The sequence below is a fragment of the Hyla sarda genome, chromosome 7, assembly GCF_029499605.1.
Source record: "Hyla sarda isolate aHylSar1 chromosome 7, aHylSar1.hap1, whole genome shotgun sequence".
Classification (NCBI taxonomy): Eukaryota; Metazoa; Chordata; class Amphibia; order Anura; family Hylidae; genus Hyla; species Hyla sarda.
This window is the reverse complement of record NC_079195.1, coordinates 203494560-203511242: the sequence shown is the minus strand read 5'-3', so window position 1 is coordinate 203511242 and position 16683 is coordinate 203494560. Positions and strand designations below refer to the sequence as shown.

Sequence of the window (16683 nt, the reverse complement as noted above, 5' to 3'; positions counted from 1 at the left end):
CTCCCATAGAGAATTCATGGCGTACGTGCCGACCGGCGCTACATGCAGCAACAAGATTCGGGGCCCCATTCTGGAGATCCGAAGTCCAACCTCTGGGACACTTAAAGGGGTATTCCAGGCAAAAACTTTTTTTTATATATCAACTAGCTCCGGAAAGTTAAACAGATTTGTAAATTACTTCTATTAAAAAATCTTAATCCTTACAATAGTTATTAGCTTCTGAAGTTGAGTTGCTGTTTTCTGTCTAACTGCTTTCTGATGACTCACGTCCCGGGATCTGTCCAGCTCCTATGGGGATAATCTCCCATCATGCAAGGGATATTCTCCCATCATGCACAGCTCCCGTGACGTGACATCATCATTGAGCAGTTAGACAGAAAACTTCAGAAGCTAATAACTATTGGAAGGATTAAGATTTTTTAATAGAAGTAATTTACAAATCTGTTCAACTTTCCGGAGCCAGTTGATATATAAAAAAAAGTTTTTGCCTGGAATATCCCTTTAAACGCTGGCAGAACCCACCAATTTTGGTGGAACTGGCCAGCTATCTCTCCTAAAGGCAGATGTCGGGGTTAATAAGGATGGGGTAGTTGGATTTCAGATACCTGATCATTTTGTCGTCAGAGAAGTCAGGTAGTGGCTCACCCCTATTCTTCTAACTAAGAACACACATGCATGCCCGGCCGAGTTGAGTGTGCATGTGTACGTGGTGATTTGGCATTCACTTGACAGCTATCCCTAGTTACTCCAAAGGACCTGCGTGGCAATGCTCAACAGATAAATTGGTGCTTTATCATGATGAGGGCAGCCATTTTTTTTTCTCATAGACCCTTATAGTAGGGTATTCTCCATATAAAAATGTTAAAGGAAAACGGTCACCTGTTCACCCACACTAAACCCAATAGGTTATAGTGCGGGTGAACGGGAGACTGATGCGGGGTCTCTGACAAATATATGTGCCTGCAGGCCGGTGCCCGGTCCTTCTGAAGATCCTCTTCTTTCTTCTGGGAATTGCGCACCTCCAGTGCGCAATTCACAGAAGAAAGAAGAGGATCTTCAGAGGGACTGGGAGCCGGCCTGCAGGTACATATGTGATGTCCCAGTACGATATATAGTCCCGTACAGTACTTAGTCCCTGTCAGGTTGAGTCCCTCTGTGCCCTAGGGGCCCTCCTGCAGCATCTCCCCCATAGTGTTATATGTATTATGTATAAAGGACCTTTGAGTTGATCACATGATACTGTTGTCACATGTTCAAGTTACATGTTTTGTTACCCAGAGAGCACCAGCTAACCAGGTGACCCGCAGTTGTCCTATGGGCTCCTTGCTCAGCACCCCTTTATAAGAGGGGGGGGGGGGGGGTGGGTTACTACAATCTCTCTCTTGTGATTCATTCTCTGCTGAGGTCAAGTTCAGTCCAGACGTCCCAGAGCCGGTGTCCAGCACATCTGGAGGCCTCAAGCCTAAATTATAGCCGTAAGTCAAGTCATCTCTGTCTGCTGTCACTATCTTCAGTCAAGTCAAGTCCATTATAGTCAGCAAGGCTGTCCCAACGTCTGTCAAAGTCACTGCAAGTCCCAGCAAGCTGCGAGATCCCCTGTGTTACCGGTCACCTCCCTGGGATCCTGGCCTAGCTATAAAGACTATTTACATCTGTCTACCTCAGTTAAGGCTACCGTTAACCCTGACCTAGCCTTGGACTCTTATTTGCCCTGCCTAACTAAGACTAGCGGAACTACCTTCGGGTGGTTGCATAGGCAAACCACGCCCTGGCATCATGAACATTTAGGGGTTAATACCATCTGCCCCTGGGCTACAACATCTGCCCCATACACCTCACATCGCACACGGTGGCTCACCACACATATATTAGTCAGAGAGCCCGCATCGGTCTCCCGTTCACTATAACCTGGCGTATTGGGTTTAGTGTGGGTGAACTGGTGAGTGTTTTCCTTTAAGGGGTACATTAGGATATACTATAAGATTATGATTGCCGGGGGCCTGACCTCTGCCCATCACAAGGACAGTTTATTGTAATGTCCTGCTCAGCTGGAGGTGGGGAATGGCGCAGTATAGTTAATTTCTATCTAAGATTCTCCGTTCTGAGGGTCAGAGGGGGTCCCGACAGTGTGAACCCCCAAAGAGCTGTGAGATTTTCTATCCTTATAGTCGTATAGAGCAAAACCACAAGTATCACACTGCTTCAGCCAGAAAAACAAAGGAAAAGTGACCAGCTGGACAAAGGCCAAGCTCTACTCTGCCAGGATTTGTGAGCGCCATCTTGTGGCAGAACTCTAGAATGACCCTGCCCGGCTCTGAGCTGGAAATCCCAGTAAAAGGTTTGCATTTAGTAAAATTTATATTTAGGAAAATTGATTTCATTTTTTTCACAGGAACATTGCTACATGTAAACATTCTCTATGCAATGTGGAAACAGTATAAATAAATTTGCAATACCCTGATTGATGATGATTGAAACCGCTCTCATTCCTCAGTGATGCTACGTCATGAATTTAAATAAAACATAGGAGAAAAGCAGGGGAGGAGCAGCCGCCCTATAGGATCCCGGCTACAGCAAACCCCGTGGAAATCACCATTGGACAAATAATTTATAGCATCCGGCGTGCGACCCAACCGGCGTCCTCTCACTTCATCCATCCGTGCGGGAAACAGTAGTTCTTGAAAAATAAATACTAGGAAGATAATAATAGGAGACATTCGTCAGCAGCCGTTGGGAATAGATCTGGCTTGTAGTAAGGCGTCCTGAATTCGGAAATGCGTTCGAGACTCCATGGAATAATTCTTGTAGTTATGTCTGGTAAGAAAAAATCTCAGCTTAGAATGAAACCAAATAACAGTGGATGTGTCATAAAGTATTCTTTTATTGCTACAATGTATTAAAAATGAAGAAAATTAGCAAATAGTTATACATTTAAGGCAGAACTATGGGTGTCCGTAATCACAGACTACAAATTAACTCTGTGTAGTCTGATCATGCAGGCAAATTCCAGTCCATCTGTCTCCTACTCTTTTATTATAATGTAACTAGCTGAGTACCCAGCGTTACCTGCTCTTCTTACCTTACACCTTATAGAAGAGGAAAAGAAACAATAATGCTCTCATCCTCATATCTCATCCTCATATCCCGTCTAGTGTTGAGCGGCATAGGCCATATTCGAATTTGCGATATTTCACGAATATATGGACGAATATTCGTCATATATTTGCTAAATTTGCATATTCGTAATATTCGCGTTTTATTTTCGTATATGCGAAAATTCGCGAATGCGAAAATTAGCATATGCGAAAATTAACATAAACAAAAATTTGCATATGCAAACATTTGCATATGCACATTTTCGCATGTGCGAAAATTCGCACGCCAGTCTCAAACAGTAGTATTAGAGCCTTCTTTACACCACACAAGCTGGAAGCAGAGAGGGATGATCACTGTGATGTGTACTGTGAAAAAAACAAAAACGAATATTCGGAATTACGAATATATAGCGCTATATTCGCGAATAAAATTCGCATTGCGAATATTCGCGAGCAACACTAATCCCATCTTCATATCCCTCCTTCATATCCCGTCCTCATATCCCGTCCACATATCCCATCCTCATATCCCGACCCCTTATCCCGTCTCCATATCCCGTCTCCATATCCCGTCCTCATATCCAGACCTCATATCCCGTCCCCATATCCCAACCTCATATCTCATCCTCATATCCCGTCCTCAGATCCCAACCTCATATCTCATCCTCTTATCCCGTTGAGTAGCACAGGACAATAAAAACTTTATTGGTTTAGCAGGGATTACGCGTTTCGGCATCCACTGATGCCTTCCTCAGGTCCACTCACAGTGGACCGAGACAGCACAGACACACAACAAGACCCCTTTCCAGTAACCCAGCAGAAAGCAAGTACTGCAACTGGGAACTGTGAGTGGACCTGAGGAAGGCATCAGTGGATGCCTTTGACAGACTGAGACAGCACAGACACACAACAGGACTCCTTTCCAGCAACCCGGCGCATAGCAAGTACTGCAACTGGGAACTGTGAGTGGACCTGAGGAAGGAATCAGTGGATTCCGAAACGCGTCATCCCTGCTACAACAATAACGTTTTTATTGTCCTGTGCTACTTGAGTCCTTCTTTTCCGACCGAATACTGAGCAGCGCCTCGCCAAACTTTTTTTTTTTTTATTATTGCCTCCATTCATACAACCAGCACCTTGTTGGGAATTAGAAGGTTTGCTGCAGTGGAAGAAATATTTAAACAATACAGTAAATTTCTCCTTACTTTGCATTTTCAAGTAGTTTAATGGCTTCGTCCCTTCTGTCTATTTGCAGATACAATAGAGCCAGCTCCAGCAGTGCATTGGGTACCAGATATTCATCATACTTAATCTTCTTTACACTGTAAAAGCAATGACGTTCTTACATAGAAGGAAAGAAACTTGAATCTACGGTACATATGAGATTTCAATTCAGGGCGGACACAAAGGAACTATAAAAAAAACAGGCGTTCACAAGGCCCGCCAATACTGAAAAGTATATTCGACCTATTAAAAGGGGTACTCCGGTGGAAAACAAATTAGTAAAATCAACTGGTGCCAGAAAGTTGAGCAGATTTGTAAATTACTTCTATTAAAAAATCTTAACCCTTCCAGTACTTATCAGCTGCTGTATGCTACAGAGGAAGTTGTGTAGTTCTTTCCAGCCTGTGCACAGTGCTCTCTGCTGACACCTCTGTCCGTATCAGGAACTGTCGAGAGTACAAGCAACTGCCAATAGCAAACCTATCCTACTCTGGACAGTTCCAGATACGGACAGAGGTGTCAGCAGAGAGCACTGTGGTCAGGCAGAAAAGAACTCCAGAAAGAAATACAACTTCCTCTGTAGTATACAGCAGCTGATAAGTACTCTTTCCTCTTAATTTACACATCTTTTTAACTTTCTGGCACCAGTTGATTTAAAAAAAAAATATATATATTTGACACTGGAGTACCCCTTTAATTATAATAGCCATTCTTCTGTTCTCTGCCCGGATTCAATAGCAGATAGCTAACCAGTGATGGCACTGCATCAGGCATAGGGTACAGCTGTCAAGGTGCCACAGCCACCATTAGATGAAGAGGAAAAACTATCTGACTCAACTATTCACATAATATCTAGACATAAAGACATACAGAGCATGTTACCGGTTAAAGGGGTTATCCTGAAAAAAACTTTTTTTTAAAATATCAACTGGCTCCAGAAAGTTAAACAGATTTGTAAATTACTTCTATTAAAAAATCTTCATCCTTTCAGTACTTATGAGCTTCTGAAGTTGAGTTGTTCTTTTCTGTCTAAATGCTCTCTGATGACACGTGTCTCGGGAACCGCCAAGTTTAGAAGCAAATCCCCATAGCAAACTTCTTCTACTCTGTGCAGTTCCCGAGACAAGCAGAGATGTCAGCAGAGAGCACTGTTGCCAGACAGTAAACAACAACTCAACTTCAGCGGCTGATAATTATTGAAAGGATTAAGATTTTTTAATAGAAGTAATTTACAAATCTGTTTAACTTTCTGGAGCCAGTTGATATAAAATTTTTTTTTTCCTGGAATACCCCTTTAACTAAAGTGAAAGACTGTTCATCCAATAACTACTGGATGGGAGCAATGTTTCCAATGGAGCCGTATAATACCAAATAACTAGACACAATAATAAGAGTAGTATATGGGTTCATGGTAACATCCTCAGGGGTTAGGGCAGCCAAAGGGTTTATACCAAGATCAGTGGAGGTCTAGGTAAGAGAAGGGGTTAAAGGGATATTCCGGGGAAGTCAACTTATTCTGTATCCACAGGATGGGGGATAAATGTCTGATCGTAAGGGGTCCGACCGCTGGGACCCCCATGATCTCATATACCAACTTACCCACTAATGGAGAACTCTGGCCCCTACCCTCGGGGACAAGCAGGAACGATGACCCGCTCAGCCAATCATTGAAGTGCCAGTGGTTGGACTTCATCCCCTGTGTTTCACTATTCATCGTAAAACACAGTCCCGAGTTTATGAAAATGAATACTTGTTCAGCACAAACATTTTTACATTTAAAGGGGTACTCCGCTGTTCAGCGTTTGGAACAAACTGTTCCGAACACTGGAGCCGGCGCCGGGAGCTTGTGACGTCATAGCCCCACCTCCCATGACGTCACGCCCCACCCCGTCAATGCAAGTCTATGGGAGGGGGCGTGACACTGTCACGCCCCCTCCCATAGACTTGCATTGAGGGGGCGGGGCGTGACATGAGGGGGCAGGGCTATGACATCACGCTATGACAGTTTGTTCCAAACGTTGAGCAGCGGAATACCCCTGTGGAAAACTTTTTTTTTTTTTTTTAAATCAACTGGTGCCAGAAAGTTAAACAGATTTGTAAATTACTTCTATTAAAAAAAATCTTAATCCTTTCAGTACTTATGAGCTGCTGAAGTTGAGTTGTTCTTTTCTGTCTAAGTGCTCTCTGATGACACGTGTCTCAGGAACCGCCCAGTTTAAAAGCAAATCCCCATAGCAAACCTCTTCTACTCTGTGCAGTTCCCGAGACAAGCAGAGATGTCAGCAGAGAGCACTGTTGTCAGACAGAAAACAACAACTCAACTTCAGCAGCTGATAATTATTGAAAGGATTAAGATTTTTTTAATAGAAGTAATTTACAAATCTGTTTAACTTTCTGGAGCCAGTTGATATGTAAAAAAAAAAAAAAAAGTTTTTTTTCCTGGAATACCCCTTTAAGCTTCTACAATAACATGGCTCTTTGTTATGGAAACCCTTCCTGATCTGTTCCCATCTGACTCAATCCACTTCGGTGTGGCACACTTCAATAAACTGGCATACACCCATACCTACTGGTTTACATAGGACTGATCCTTGGCACCCCTGCTTACTCACTTGTTAGGAATGTATTGGAAGCACTCCTCAGCCTCCTCCATCCTGTCCAGATACTTCAAGCACAGCCCTTTTAGTAGTTTCACCAGACACTGATCTTCATTGATCAGGACATCAGTCTCTGACGAATAGAACAAAACATAGTTACATAGTTAGTATGGCTGAAAAAAGACATACGTCCATCAAGTCCAACCAGGGAATTGAAGTGAAGGGTGTAAGGGGATAAGGGGAAGGGATGTAATTTTATAATTCTGCATAAGCATTAATGTTATTTTGTTCCAGGAATGTATCTAACCCTGTTTTAAAGCTGTTAATTGTTCCTGCTGTGACCAGTTCCTGAGGTAGACCGTTCCATAAATTCACAGTCCTCACGGTAAAGAAGGCGTGTCGCCCCTTTAGACTAAACCTTTTCTTCTCCAGACGGAGGGAGTGCCCCCTCGTCCTTTGGGGGGGTTTAACCTGGAACAGTTTTTCTCCATATTTTTTGTATGGGCCATTAATATACTTATATACGTTTATCATATCCCCCCTTAAACGTCTCTTCTCAAGACTAAACAATTGTAACTCCTTTAATCGCTCCTCATAGCTAAGATGTTCCATGCCCCATATTAGTTTAGTCGCGCGTCTCTGCACCCTTTCCAACTCCGCAGTGTCCCTTTTATGAACAGGCGACCAAAACACATTTATTTACATGGAGGGACATTTATCAATGTTTGCTTATGTATTCCTTTTTTTTAGTAATTTTTTCCTTACTTTTTTTTTGCTTATGTGTGACTTATTTATCAACTGCTTTCAGCCTGTTGATAATTTTCTTTCACGTAAGCAATTTCTTCTTTTTTACTTTGGTAGTAGCTTTTTCTGCTCCATGTTTGAGTTGGAGTAAATTTAGTCAATTTTTAACCTTGTTGTTTTTTTTTTGCGCAGTTGCGACTGTCACAGTTAATAAATATCTGACTACCCGGAGTCCATTTTAAAATTATTACTACATAGTTAAGTTTTGGAAAACTTGCTTTTCTCGCTTTCCAGTCAAAATGTCGCATGAAAAATCGCGTAGTCGCAGGTGCGACATTTGTGCGACATTTTTAGTAAAAAAATGTTACTAAATCGCTTGATAAATGTCTGTCATTATGTTTCCGAATGAGCCCGATACAGACATTCAATAATGCAATGTTCCTTTGTAAATTCTGAGACCCTTTATAAGGACAATGCACTCGAAAAACTATTAGAAGACCCTCCGAGGAATCCCCCGACTCTTCTGTGTAGACGCATTTTTAATGAGGAAATTATGTGTCTAATATCGTAACTGTGAAGGCAATATTTTCTGCTAGGAAGCCTAAAATGCACTTAAAGGGGTACTCCGGTGGAAAACTTTTTTTTTTTTTTTTTATCAACTGGTGCCAGAAAGTTAAACAGATTTGTAAATTACTTCTATTAAAAAAAATCCTAATCCTTCCAGTACTTATTAGCTGCTGAATACTACAGAGGAAATTATTTTCTTTTTGGAAAACAGTGATCTCTGCTGACATCCCGAGCACAGTGCTCTCTGCTGACATCTCTGTCCATTTTAGGAACTGTCTAGAGCAGCATATGTTTGCTATGGGGATTTTCTCCCTACTCTGGACAGTTCTTAAAATGGACAGAGATGTCAGCAGAGAGCACTGTGCTTGTGATGTCAGCAGAGAGCTCTGTGTTCCCAAAAGAAAATAATTTCCTCTGTAGTATTCAGCAGCTAATAAGTACTGGAAGATTTTTTTTTTTTTTTTTTTATAGAAGTAATTTACAAATCTGTTTAACTTTATGCCACTAGTTAATGTAAAAAAAAAAAAAAAGTTTTCCACCGGAGTACCCCTTTTAAGGGGTACTCCGCTACTCAGCGTTTGGAACAAACTGTTCCGATCGCCTGAGCATGCGTTGAGAGCTCGTGATGTCATAGCCCCTCCCCTCATGATGTCATGCCCCTCCCATAGACTTGCATTGAGGGGGCGGGCATAACGTCATGAAGGGGGCGGGGCTATGACATCACGAGCTCCCAGCTCCAGCGTTCGGAACAGTTTGTTCCAAACGCTGAGCAGCGGAGTACCCCTTTAAAAAGTCTTTAGACCCTTTCAGTTTATCCACATTGTTTCAAGTTTTTCCATCATTCTGCACTTAATACCCCATAATAACAATTGAAAACATAATGTTAGAAATCTTTGCTAATTTGCTGAAAAGGAAAAACTAAACTATTACACTGACATAAATATTCAGACCCTTTACCCAGGACTTAGTTGAAGCCCCTGTGCCAGTGATTCCGGCCTCCAGTCTTCGGATACGTTCAGACGAGCGGATTTTCACAGCGGATCCGCCGCTGAAGGACCTCCTATATGCTGCCTTTACATGTGCCTGCTCGCAGCGGCAATACGCCGCTACGAGCAGACACACTGCTATATGCGAGTCACCGCGCGCAGTATACTCGCACATCGCAGCAGCTCATTGAGCAGGGGGAGCGGCCGCGACGTGTGCGAGTACACCGCGCATGCGCGGCGACTCGCACATCGTTTCAGTGTGTCTGCACGTATTGCCGCTCCGAGCAGGCACATGTAAAGCCAGCATATAGGTCCTTCAGCAGTGGATCTGTAGTGTAAAATACGCCGCAAATCCCCTCGTCTGAACCTTCTTGGGGATGAGGCCACAAGGTTTACACACCTTTGGGGCGGTTGGATGGGGACCATAAGTGGAAGCCATTTTCAGGTCTCTCCAGATATGTTGGGTTGGATTCAAGTCAGATCTCTGTCTGGACCACTCAGCGACATTCACAGAGTTGTTCCTAAGCCGCTCCTGTGTTGTCTGTGTTTAGGGTCATTGGGGGAGATTTATCAAAGCTGTCTATGTCCCGCATCAATATAGACCAAACTACAGAGCGTTAGGCCGGTCTATTGTGCGCCAAATTTATCAAAAGTCGCACGGCTCTTGATAAATTCTGCGCACAGACTTCGGGATCTTTGGTTTACACTGTATTTAAACCTGCTCCAACATGGTCTGACATTTCAGCGTATTTTCGCCCGATGCAAATTTTCGCTGAAAAGTCGCAATTGATAAATCCAGCACCAATGCATTTTTCCATCTAAAATAGACTAGAATGCATCATGGAAATCCTCTAAAAAAAAAATAAAAGACTTTTAGACTTTTAGAGTATTTAGACAGCGAAAATTTTAGACGGGAAAAAACTGTCTAAATCCTTTGATAAAACATTGTCTTGTTGGAAGGTGAACGTTCAGCCCAGTCTGAGGACCAGAGTGCTCTGGATCAGGTTTTCACTAAGAATATTAATATACTTTGATCCATTCAGCTTTTATTCAACCCTGACCAGTCTCCCCGCAGCAGGATGCTGCCTCCAACATGCTTCACTGTAAGGATGGTATTGGGCAGGTGATGGGCAGTGCCTGGTTTCCTCTAGATAGGACACTTTCTCACAGTTTGAGAGTCCTTAAAGGGGTACTCCACCCCTAGACATCTTATCCTCTATCCTTTGGATAGGGGATAAGATGTCTGATCTCGGGGGTCCCGCCGCTGGGGACCCCCACAATATAGCATGCGGCACCCACCTGTTTCTGCAGAAGCGCTGGAGGGTCTGCAGAACGGAAGATTGTAACATCACGACTCCGCCCCCGTTTGACGTCACGCCCCGTCCCCTCAATGCAAGTCTATGGGAGGGGGCGTGACGGCCGTCACGCCCCCTCCCATAGACTTGCATTGAGGGGACGGGGCGTGACGTCACACGGGGGCGGAGTCGTGACGTCATGGACTTCCGTTCCCGTGGTCGGGACCCAGACCCTCCAGCCCTTCCCGAGCAGAAACAGGTGGGTGCCGCATGCTATATTGTGGGGGTCCCCAGCGGCGGGACCCCCCGCGATCAGACATCTTATCCCCTATACTTTGGATAGGGGATAAGATGTCTAGGGGTGGAGCACCCCTTTAACCATTTTTTTCTCCCAACTCCAGGCGGCTTTCATGTGTCTAATACTGAGGAGAAGAGGGAACTCCAGCTCCACAGTGGATAAAATGTAACCTTTAATGGTACATGTTAAAAAGAAAATCCAAATGTGAACAAAAAAGACAAACAGTGCTCTGGTGAGTTAAAAACCCACATCCACCGACGCGTTTCGGACCGTTAACAGTCCTTAGTCATGGTGCTATATCCTAACCGGACAACTGCCTTATGTATACTAGATAGTATATCAAAGTCACATGACAGACTACGTCAAAACCTGAGCCACACCTGTTGCATAATAGCTGATAATCAAAAATACGGCGAGCAAATAATAGATATAAATATGGTAAGCTTGTGTGAAAACTCAATATATGTAAGCTAAATCACTTCTGTAATTCATACCTTTCGGATATCTAGTGTCTAACATTAGTATCCAAAAGGCTTCACGCTTCAAAAGGACACGTGACCAGTCTCCACCTCTTCGTGGCGGATGCACCCTTTCAATGCCGCAAACTTCTATGGAAGACATAGACTATGATATTCATCAAGGGGATGTGTCTTCCATAGAAGTTTGCGGCATTGAAAGGGTGCATCCGCCACGAAGAGGTGGAGACTGGTCACGTGTCCTTTTGAAGCGTGAAGCCTTTTGGATACTAATGTTAGACACTAGATATCCGAAAGGTATGAATTACAGAAGTGATTTAGCTTACATATATTGAGTTTTCACACAAGCTTACCATATTTATATCTATTATTTGCTCGCCGTATTTTTGATTATCAGCTATTATGCAACAGGTGTGGCTCAGGTTGTGACGTAGTCTGTCATGTGACTTTGATATACTATCTAGTATATATAAGGCAGTTGTCCGGTTAGGATATAGCACCATGACTAAGGACTGTTAACGGTCCGAAACGCGTCGGTGGATGTGGGTTTTTAACTCACCAGAGCACTGTTTGTCTTTTTTGTTCACATTTGGATTTTCTTTTTAACATGTACCATTAAAAGTTAAATTTTATCCACTGTGGAGCTGGAGTTCCCTCTTCCCCATTTCTCCTACTTGGATCAGCTGGTTCACCGAGGATATGGTTCGGCTTTCCGCTCTCGTGCTCCCTGCAGATGTATCTCCTTGACCTAATGGCACCCATGGTGAGCTGGAGACTTTTTTCATTATACTATTTTTATACTGAGGAGAAGCTTCTCTCTGTCCACTCTGCTGCAGTGGAGGCTGCAGTGATAGTTAAAGAGTACCTGTCACCAAAAAATTTATCTTCATATATATATATATTTTTTTTACTTTTAAAAACTAACCATGCCCCCTCCCATAGACTTGCATTGAGGGGAAGGGGTGTGATGTCACACACGGGCAGAGTCGTGACGTCGTGATTCTCCGTCCCCTTGGTCGGGAGGCATAACACTGAGAGCCTCCAGAGCTTCCTGCAGTGCTTACAGGTGGGTGCTGCATGCTAGATTGTGGGACCCCCGCGATCAGACATCTTATCCCCTATCCTTTAGATAGGGGATAAGATGTCTTGGGGCCGGAGTACCCCTTCAAACTACATCACTTGCTACCTGTAGCTCCTTCTAGATGTTCCTCTGCTTTGTTTAATGTTTCTAACATCTTTTCTGTAAGATTCCTCTGCTTTCCAATGATAGCGTATCCATTCCAGATGTACATCATTTCCTTAAAAAGAGAGAAAACAATAGTCACACATCGAAAACATCACAGCCCTGAAGAAGTATAAAATATCAAGTCCCTTCCCTATGGTATAATACCACGCTGTGTTGTCAGATCTTTATGTTCACTCAGGATATGAGGAATATTACATTATAAAAGATAAAAATGAAATAAAAGATAATGGTATTAAAGACTATGTTTACCTTAATACAGTAGGGATCTCACTGCTAATGGCGGACATCAGCGATCACACTAATGCCTGCTAGAGATGAGCGAACTTACAGTAAATTTGATTCGTCACGAACTTCTCGGCTCGGCAGTTGATGATTTTCCAGCGTAAATTAGTTCAGCTTTCAGGTGCTCCCATGGGCTGGAAAAGGTGGATACAGTCCTAGGAGACTCTTTCCGAGAAGTTCGTGACGAATCGAATTTACTGTAAGTTCGCTCATCTCTAATACCTGCCATTAACTCTTCATATGGAAAAAGCTAATTGGCTGTGTCCTTAAAGGGGTACTCCGGTGAAAAACTTTTTTTTTTTTTTTTTTTTTTTTAAATCAACTGGTGCCAGAAAATTTTACAGATTTGTAAATTATTTCTATTAAAAAATCTTAATCCTTCCTGTACTTATTAGCTGCTGAATACTACAGCGGAAATTCTTTTCTTTTTGAAACACAGAGCTCTCTGCTGACATCACAAGCACAGTGCTCTCTGCTGACATCTCTGTCCATTTTAAGAACTGTCCAGAACAGCATATGTTTGCTATGGGGATTTCCTTTTACCCTAGACAGTTCCTAAAATTGACAGAGGTTTCAGCAGAGAGCACTGTGCTCATGATGTCAGCAGAGAGCTCTGTGTCTCAAACGGAAAAGAATTTCCGCTGTAGTATTCAGCAGCTAATAAGTACAGGAAGGATTAAGATTTTTTAATAGAAGTAATTTACAAATCTGTTTAACTTTCTGGCACCAGTTGATTTAAAAAAAAAAAGTTTTTCACCGGAGTACCCCTTTAAAGGGGTTAAAGATGTTCCCTCAGACACATGTCAAAGACATACAGCCTGTACCCAGTCATGTTTCAAAGCTCTTTAAGGGGTGGCACTAAAAGCTAAATGTTTTTCTTCTGGAGGTGAGCTACTTTGCAAAATGACTGGCATTTATCTTGTACTGATCCTGACTTAAAGAGTATCTCTCATGATCTTGTTAAATGTTATAATCCTCCCAGATCACTGCCTCCATCATGATAAACCACCCCCTGCCTTTATTTTTTATTATTTGTCAGTTTTCTACCTTGATATTGCTCCGTATTTTCTGCTCTGCCAAGTTCACAGACTGGGAATGGGTGTTACCCAGCAGGCGTGACATCATCTGAAGCCATACAGGGGAGAACTTCCTCCCTCACTCTGCTACATACAGCCCACAGCAGTTCAGTGTGAGATGAGCTATGATTGGCTAAGGCTGAACACACACCCCTCAGCACTCCAGACTGCATTTCCTGATTTCGGACTTCTGCCAGGCCAGCAGGAGTCCAAAGTCTGTGCAAGAGATGGGGGGGGGGGGGAATGTGCTCTGGACAAGTAGGGAAACACCTAGTGGCAGGTTTTTAAACACAAATAAAACATAGAAAACTAATAGCAAAAATAGCAAAAATTAGTTTTAATGACAGTGCCCATTTAAAGTGGTTCTCCAAAGGAAAAAAAAATGTTTTCAAATCAACTGGTACCAGAAAGTTATACATATGTGTAAATTACTTCTATTTAAAAATCTTAATCCTTCCAGTATTTATCATCTGCTGTATGCTCCAGAGGAAGTTGTGTAGATCTTTCCAGTCTGACCACAGTGCTCTCTGCTGACACCTCTGTTTGTGTCAGGAACTGTCCAGAGCAGAAACAAATCCCCATAGCAAACCTCTCCTGCTCTGGACAGTTCTTGGCAGGGACAGAGGTGGCAGCAGAGAGCACTGTGGTCAGACTGGAAAGAACTACACAACTTTCTCTGTAGTATACAGCAGCTGATAAGTATGGGAAAGAATAAGATTTTTAAATAGAAGTCATTTACACATCTGTAGAACTTTCTGGCAGTTGATTAGAATTTTTTCCCCCTTGTAATGGGAGGGAAGTGTTAGACATTTTCTACAACACAGAATAGATATATGTCCATGTAACAGAACTGTTCATACCAATGGTGGGACAGGTAAAGGCACAGAATTCTGAGCTTGATATCTCCGAGACTTTCTTATAGCAAATTTCTCAGTTGGAAGAGATTTCCCGGCTATTTTGACTTTTAAGCTTGGCACCTGTCTGCAGAGGAAATAGAAGTAAGTGTTCTGTTACCAATATAAATCAGGCATTTCTGGACTTCCTCTAATAGTAACACACTGTGCAAAGATCCAGGGCGAGGCCTCAGCTCATACGACTTCCCGGCATCTACACTAATCCTCAGATATTTAGCGGTGGCTCCAGCTTTTACAGGAGAAGGGTTCAGCTTAGCAAAGTGTTTTCCAACCAGTGTGCTTCCAGCTGTTGCAAAACTACAACTCCCAGAATGCCTGGGTAGCCTTTGGCTCTGGAGCAAAAGTTCAACTTGCCCCCCACCTCCATGCCCCTAATGATATGTACCATCATGCCCCAAAAGACTGTGCGGCCATGCCCCTAATGACTGTCCAGTAATGATCTGTGCTACCATTCCCAATAATCTGTGCCATCATGCACCAATGATCTATGCCACCCTACCTCTAATGATCTTCGGCCCATGCCCAAATGAACTGTGCCACCATGCCCCAAAAGACTGCATCACCATGCCCCAAAAGACTGCACCACCATGCCCCAAAAGACTGCACCACCATGCCCCAAAAGACTGCACCACCATGCCCCAAAATACTGCACCACCATGCCCCAAAAGACTGCACCACCATGCCCCAAAAGACTGCACCACCATGCCCCAAAATACTGCACCACCATGCCCCAAAAGACTGCACCACCATGCCCCAAAAGACTGCACCACCATGCCCCAAAATACTGCACCACCATGCCCCAAAAGACTGCACCACCATGCCCCAAAAGACTGCACCACCATGCCCCAAAATACTGCACCACCATGCCCCAAAAGACTGCACCACCATGCTCCTGATGATCTTTACCACTGTCCTGTAATGAACTGTGCTACCATGTCCTATTGAACTGTGCCACTGTGCCCTAATGAGCGTAGCCACCATGCCCCAATAATCTGTGCAACCATGCCCCATTGATCTGTGCCATAATACCACAAATGATCTGTGCCATCATGCCCCAAAAATCTGTTCCATCGTGTCTCTTATAATCTGTGCCACCATACCCCTAATTATCTGTACCATCATGCTCTAATGAACTGCTCCACCATGTAGCTAATAATTTGTACCACTGTCCTGTAATGATCTGTACTCCCATGCCCTTAATGATCTGTACTCCCATGCCCTTAATGATCTGTGTCACCATGCCTAATGAACTATACCACCATGACCCAATGAACTGTGCCACCTAACCCTAAAGCATTGTTCCCCAAATCTGTGGCTCTCATTTTCAGTTGGGCTTCCAAACATTGTTACAAAGAGATATTTAAAAGCAAAACAAACCTAAACAGTTTAACTTCATCCTCTCCAAACGGCTTTGTGTCTTCTTCTTCAAACATGCTGAGATAAGCAGCTTTCATGTACATATATGTAGCCTGTAGATAAAACATCACTAGATAAGACAGGATCATTCTTGAATATTTTCTATATTATCAGAAAATGACATAAACCAAAAATCTAGTGACGCAACCACCATCTTCTATAGGAGGGCAGTCACTTCTTAAGAAAGGAAACTCCACCCAAAATACATAACTCCCCTATTACATTATCCATAAATAAATAAATAGTGATTGGCAAATCTTATGAAACAGAACCTTACTTCTCCGCTTTAAATTAGTTCCAATTTGAGTCATCCTCTATGCTCTATCCTCTATCTCTCCCGATTCACCCATAAACCTAAATTCTCATCTTGGCGAGATGTTTATGTTTTTGGAACGGAGAGAGGATGGTCATTCGCTCCCGTCTGACACATGTCTAATGCTATTGGGGCCATTAGAGAGACTGGGCCC

The 16683-nt window shown here is 43.2% G+C and overlaps 1 protein-coding gene across 4 annotated transcripts in view; it reads right to left on the bottom strand.

The window, feature by feature from the left end:
• Positions 1-1048: 1048 nt before the first annotated feature.
• Positions 1049-16683, bottom strand: part of TTC39A (tetratricopeptide repeat domain 39A) — a 117243-nt gene continuing 101608 nt past the window's right edge. For all 4 annotated transcript variants that reach the window (XM_056532309.1, XM_056532308.1, XM_056532310.1 and 1 more), the window contains 6 exons: positions 16178-16269; positions 14747-14867; positions 12469-12580; positions 6932-7049; positions 4301-4417; positions 1049-2814 (listed from right to left, as the gene is read on the bottom strand). In XM_056532309.1, the coding sequence (XP_056388284.1) occupies positions 2721-2814; positions 4301-4417; positions 6932-7049; positions 12469-12580; positions 14747-14867; positions 16178-16269 (654 nt within the window). In that variant the 3' untranslated portion in view covers positions 1049-2720. The remainder of the gene's footprint in view (positions 2815-4300; positions 4418-6931; positions 7050-12468; positions 12581-14746; positions 14868-16177; positions 16270-16683) is intronic.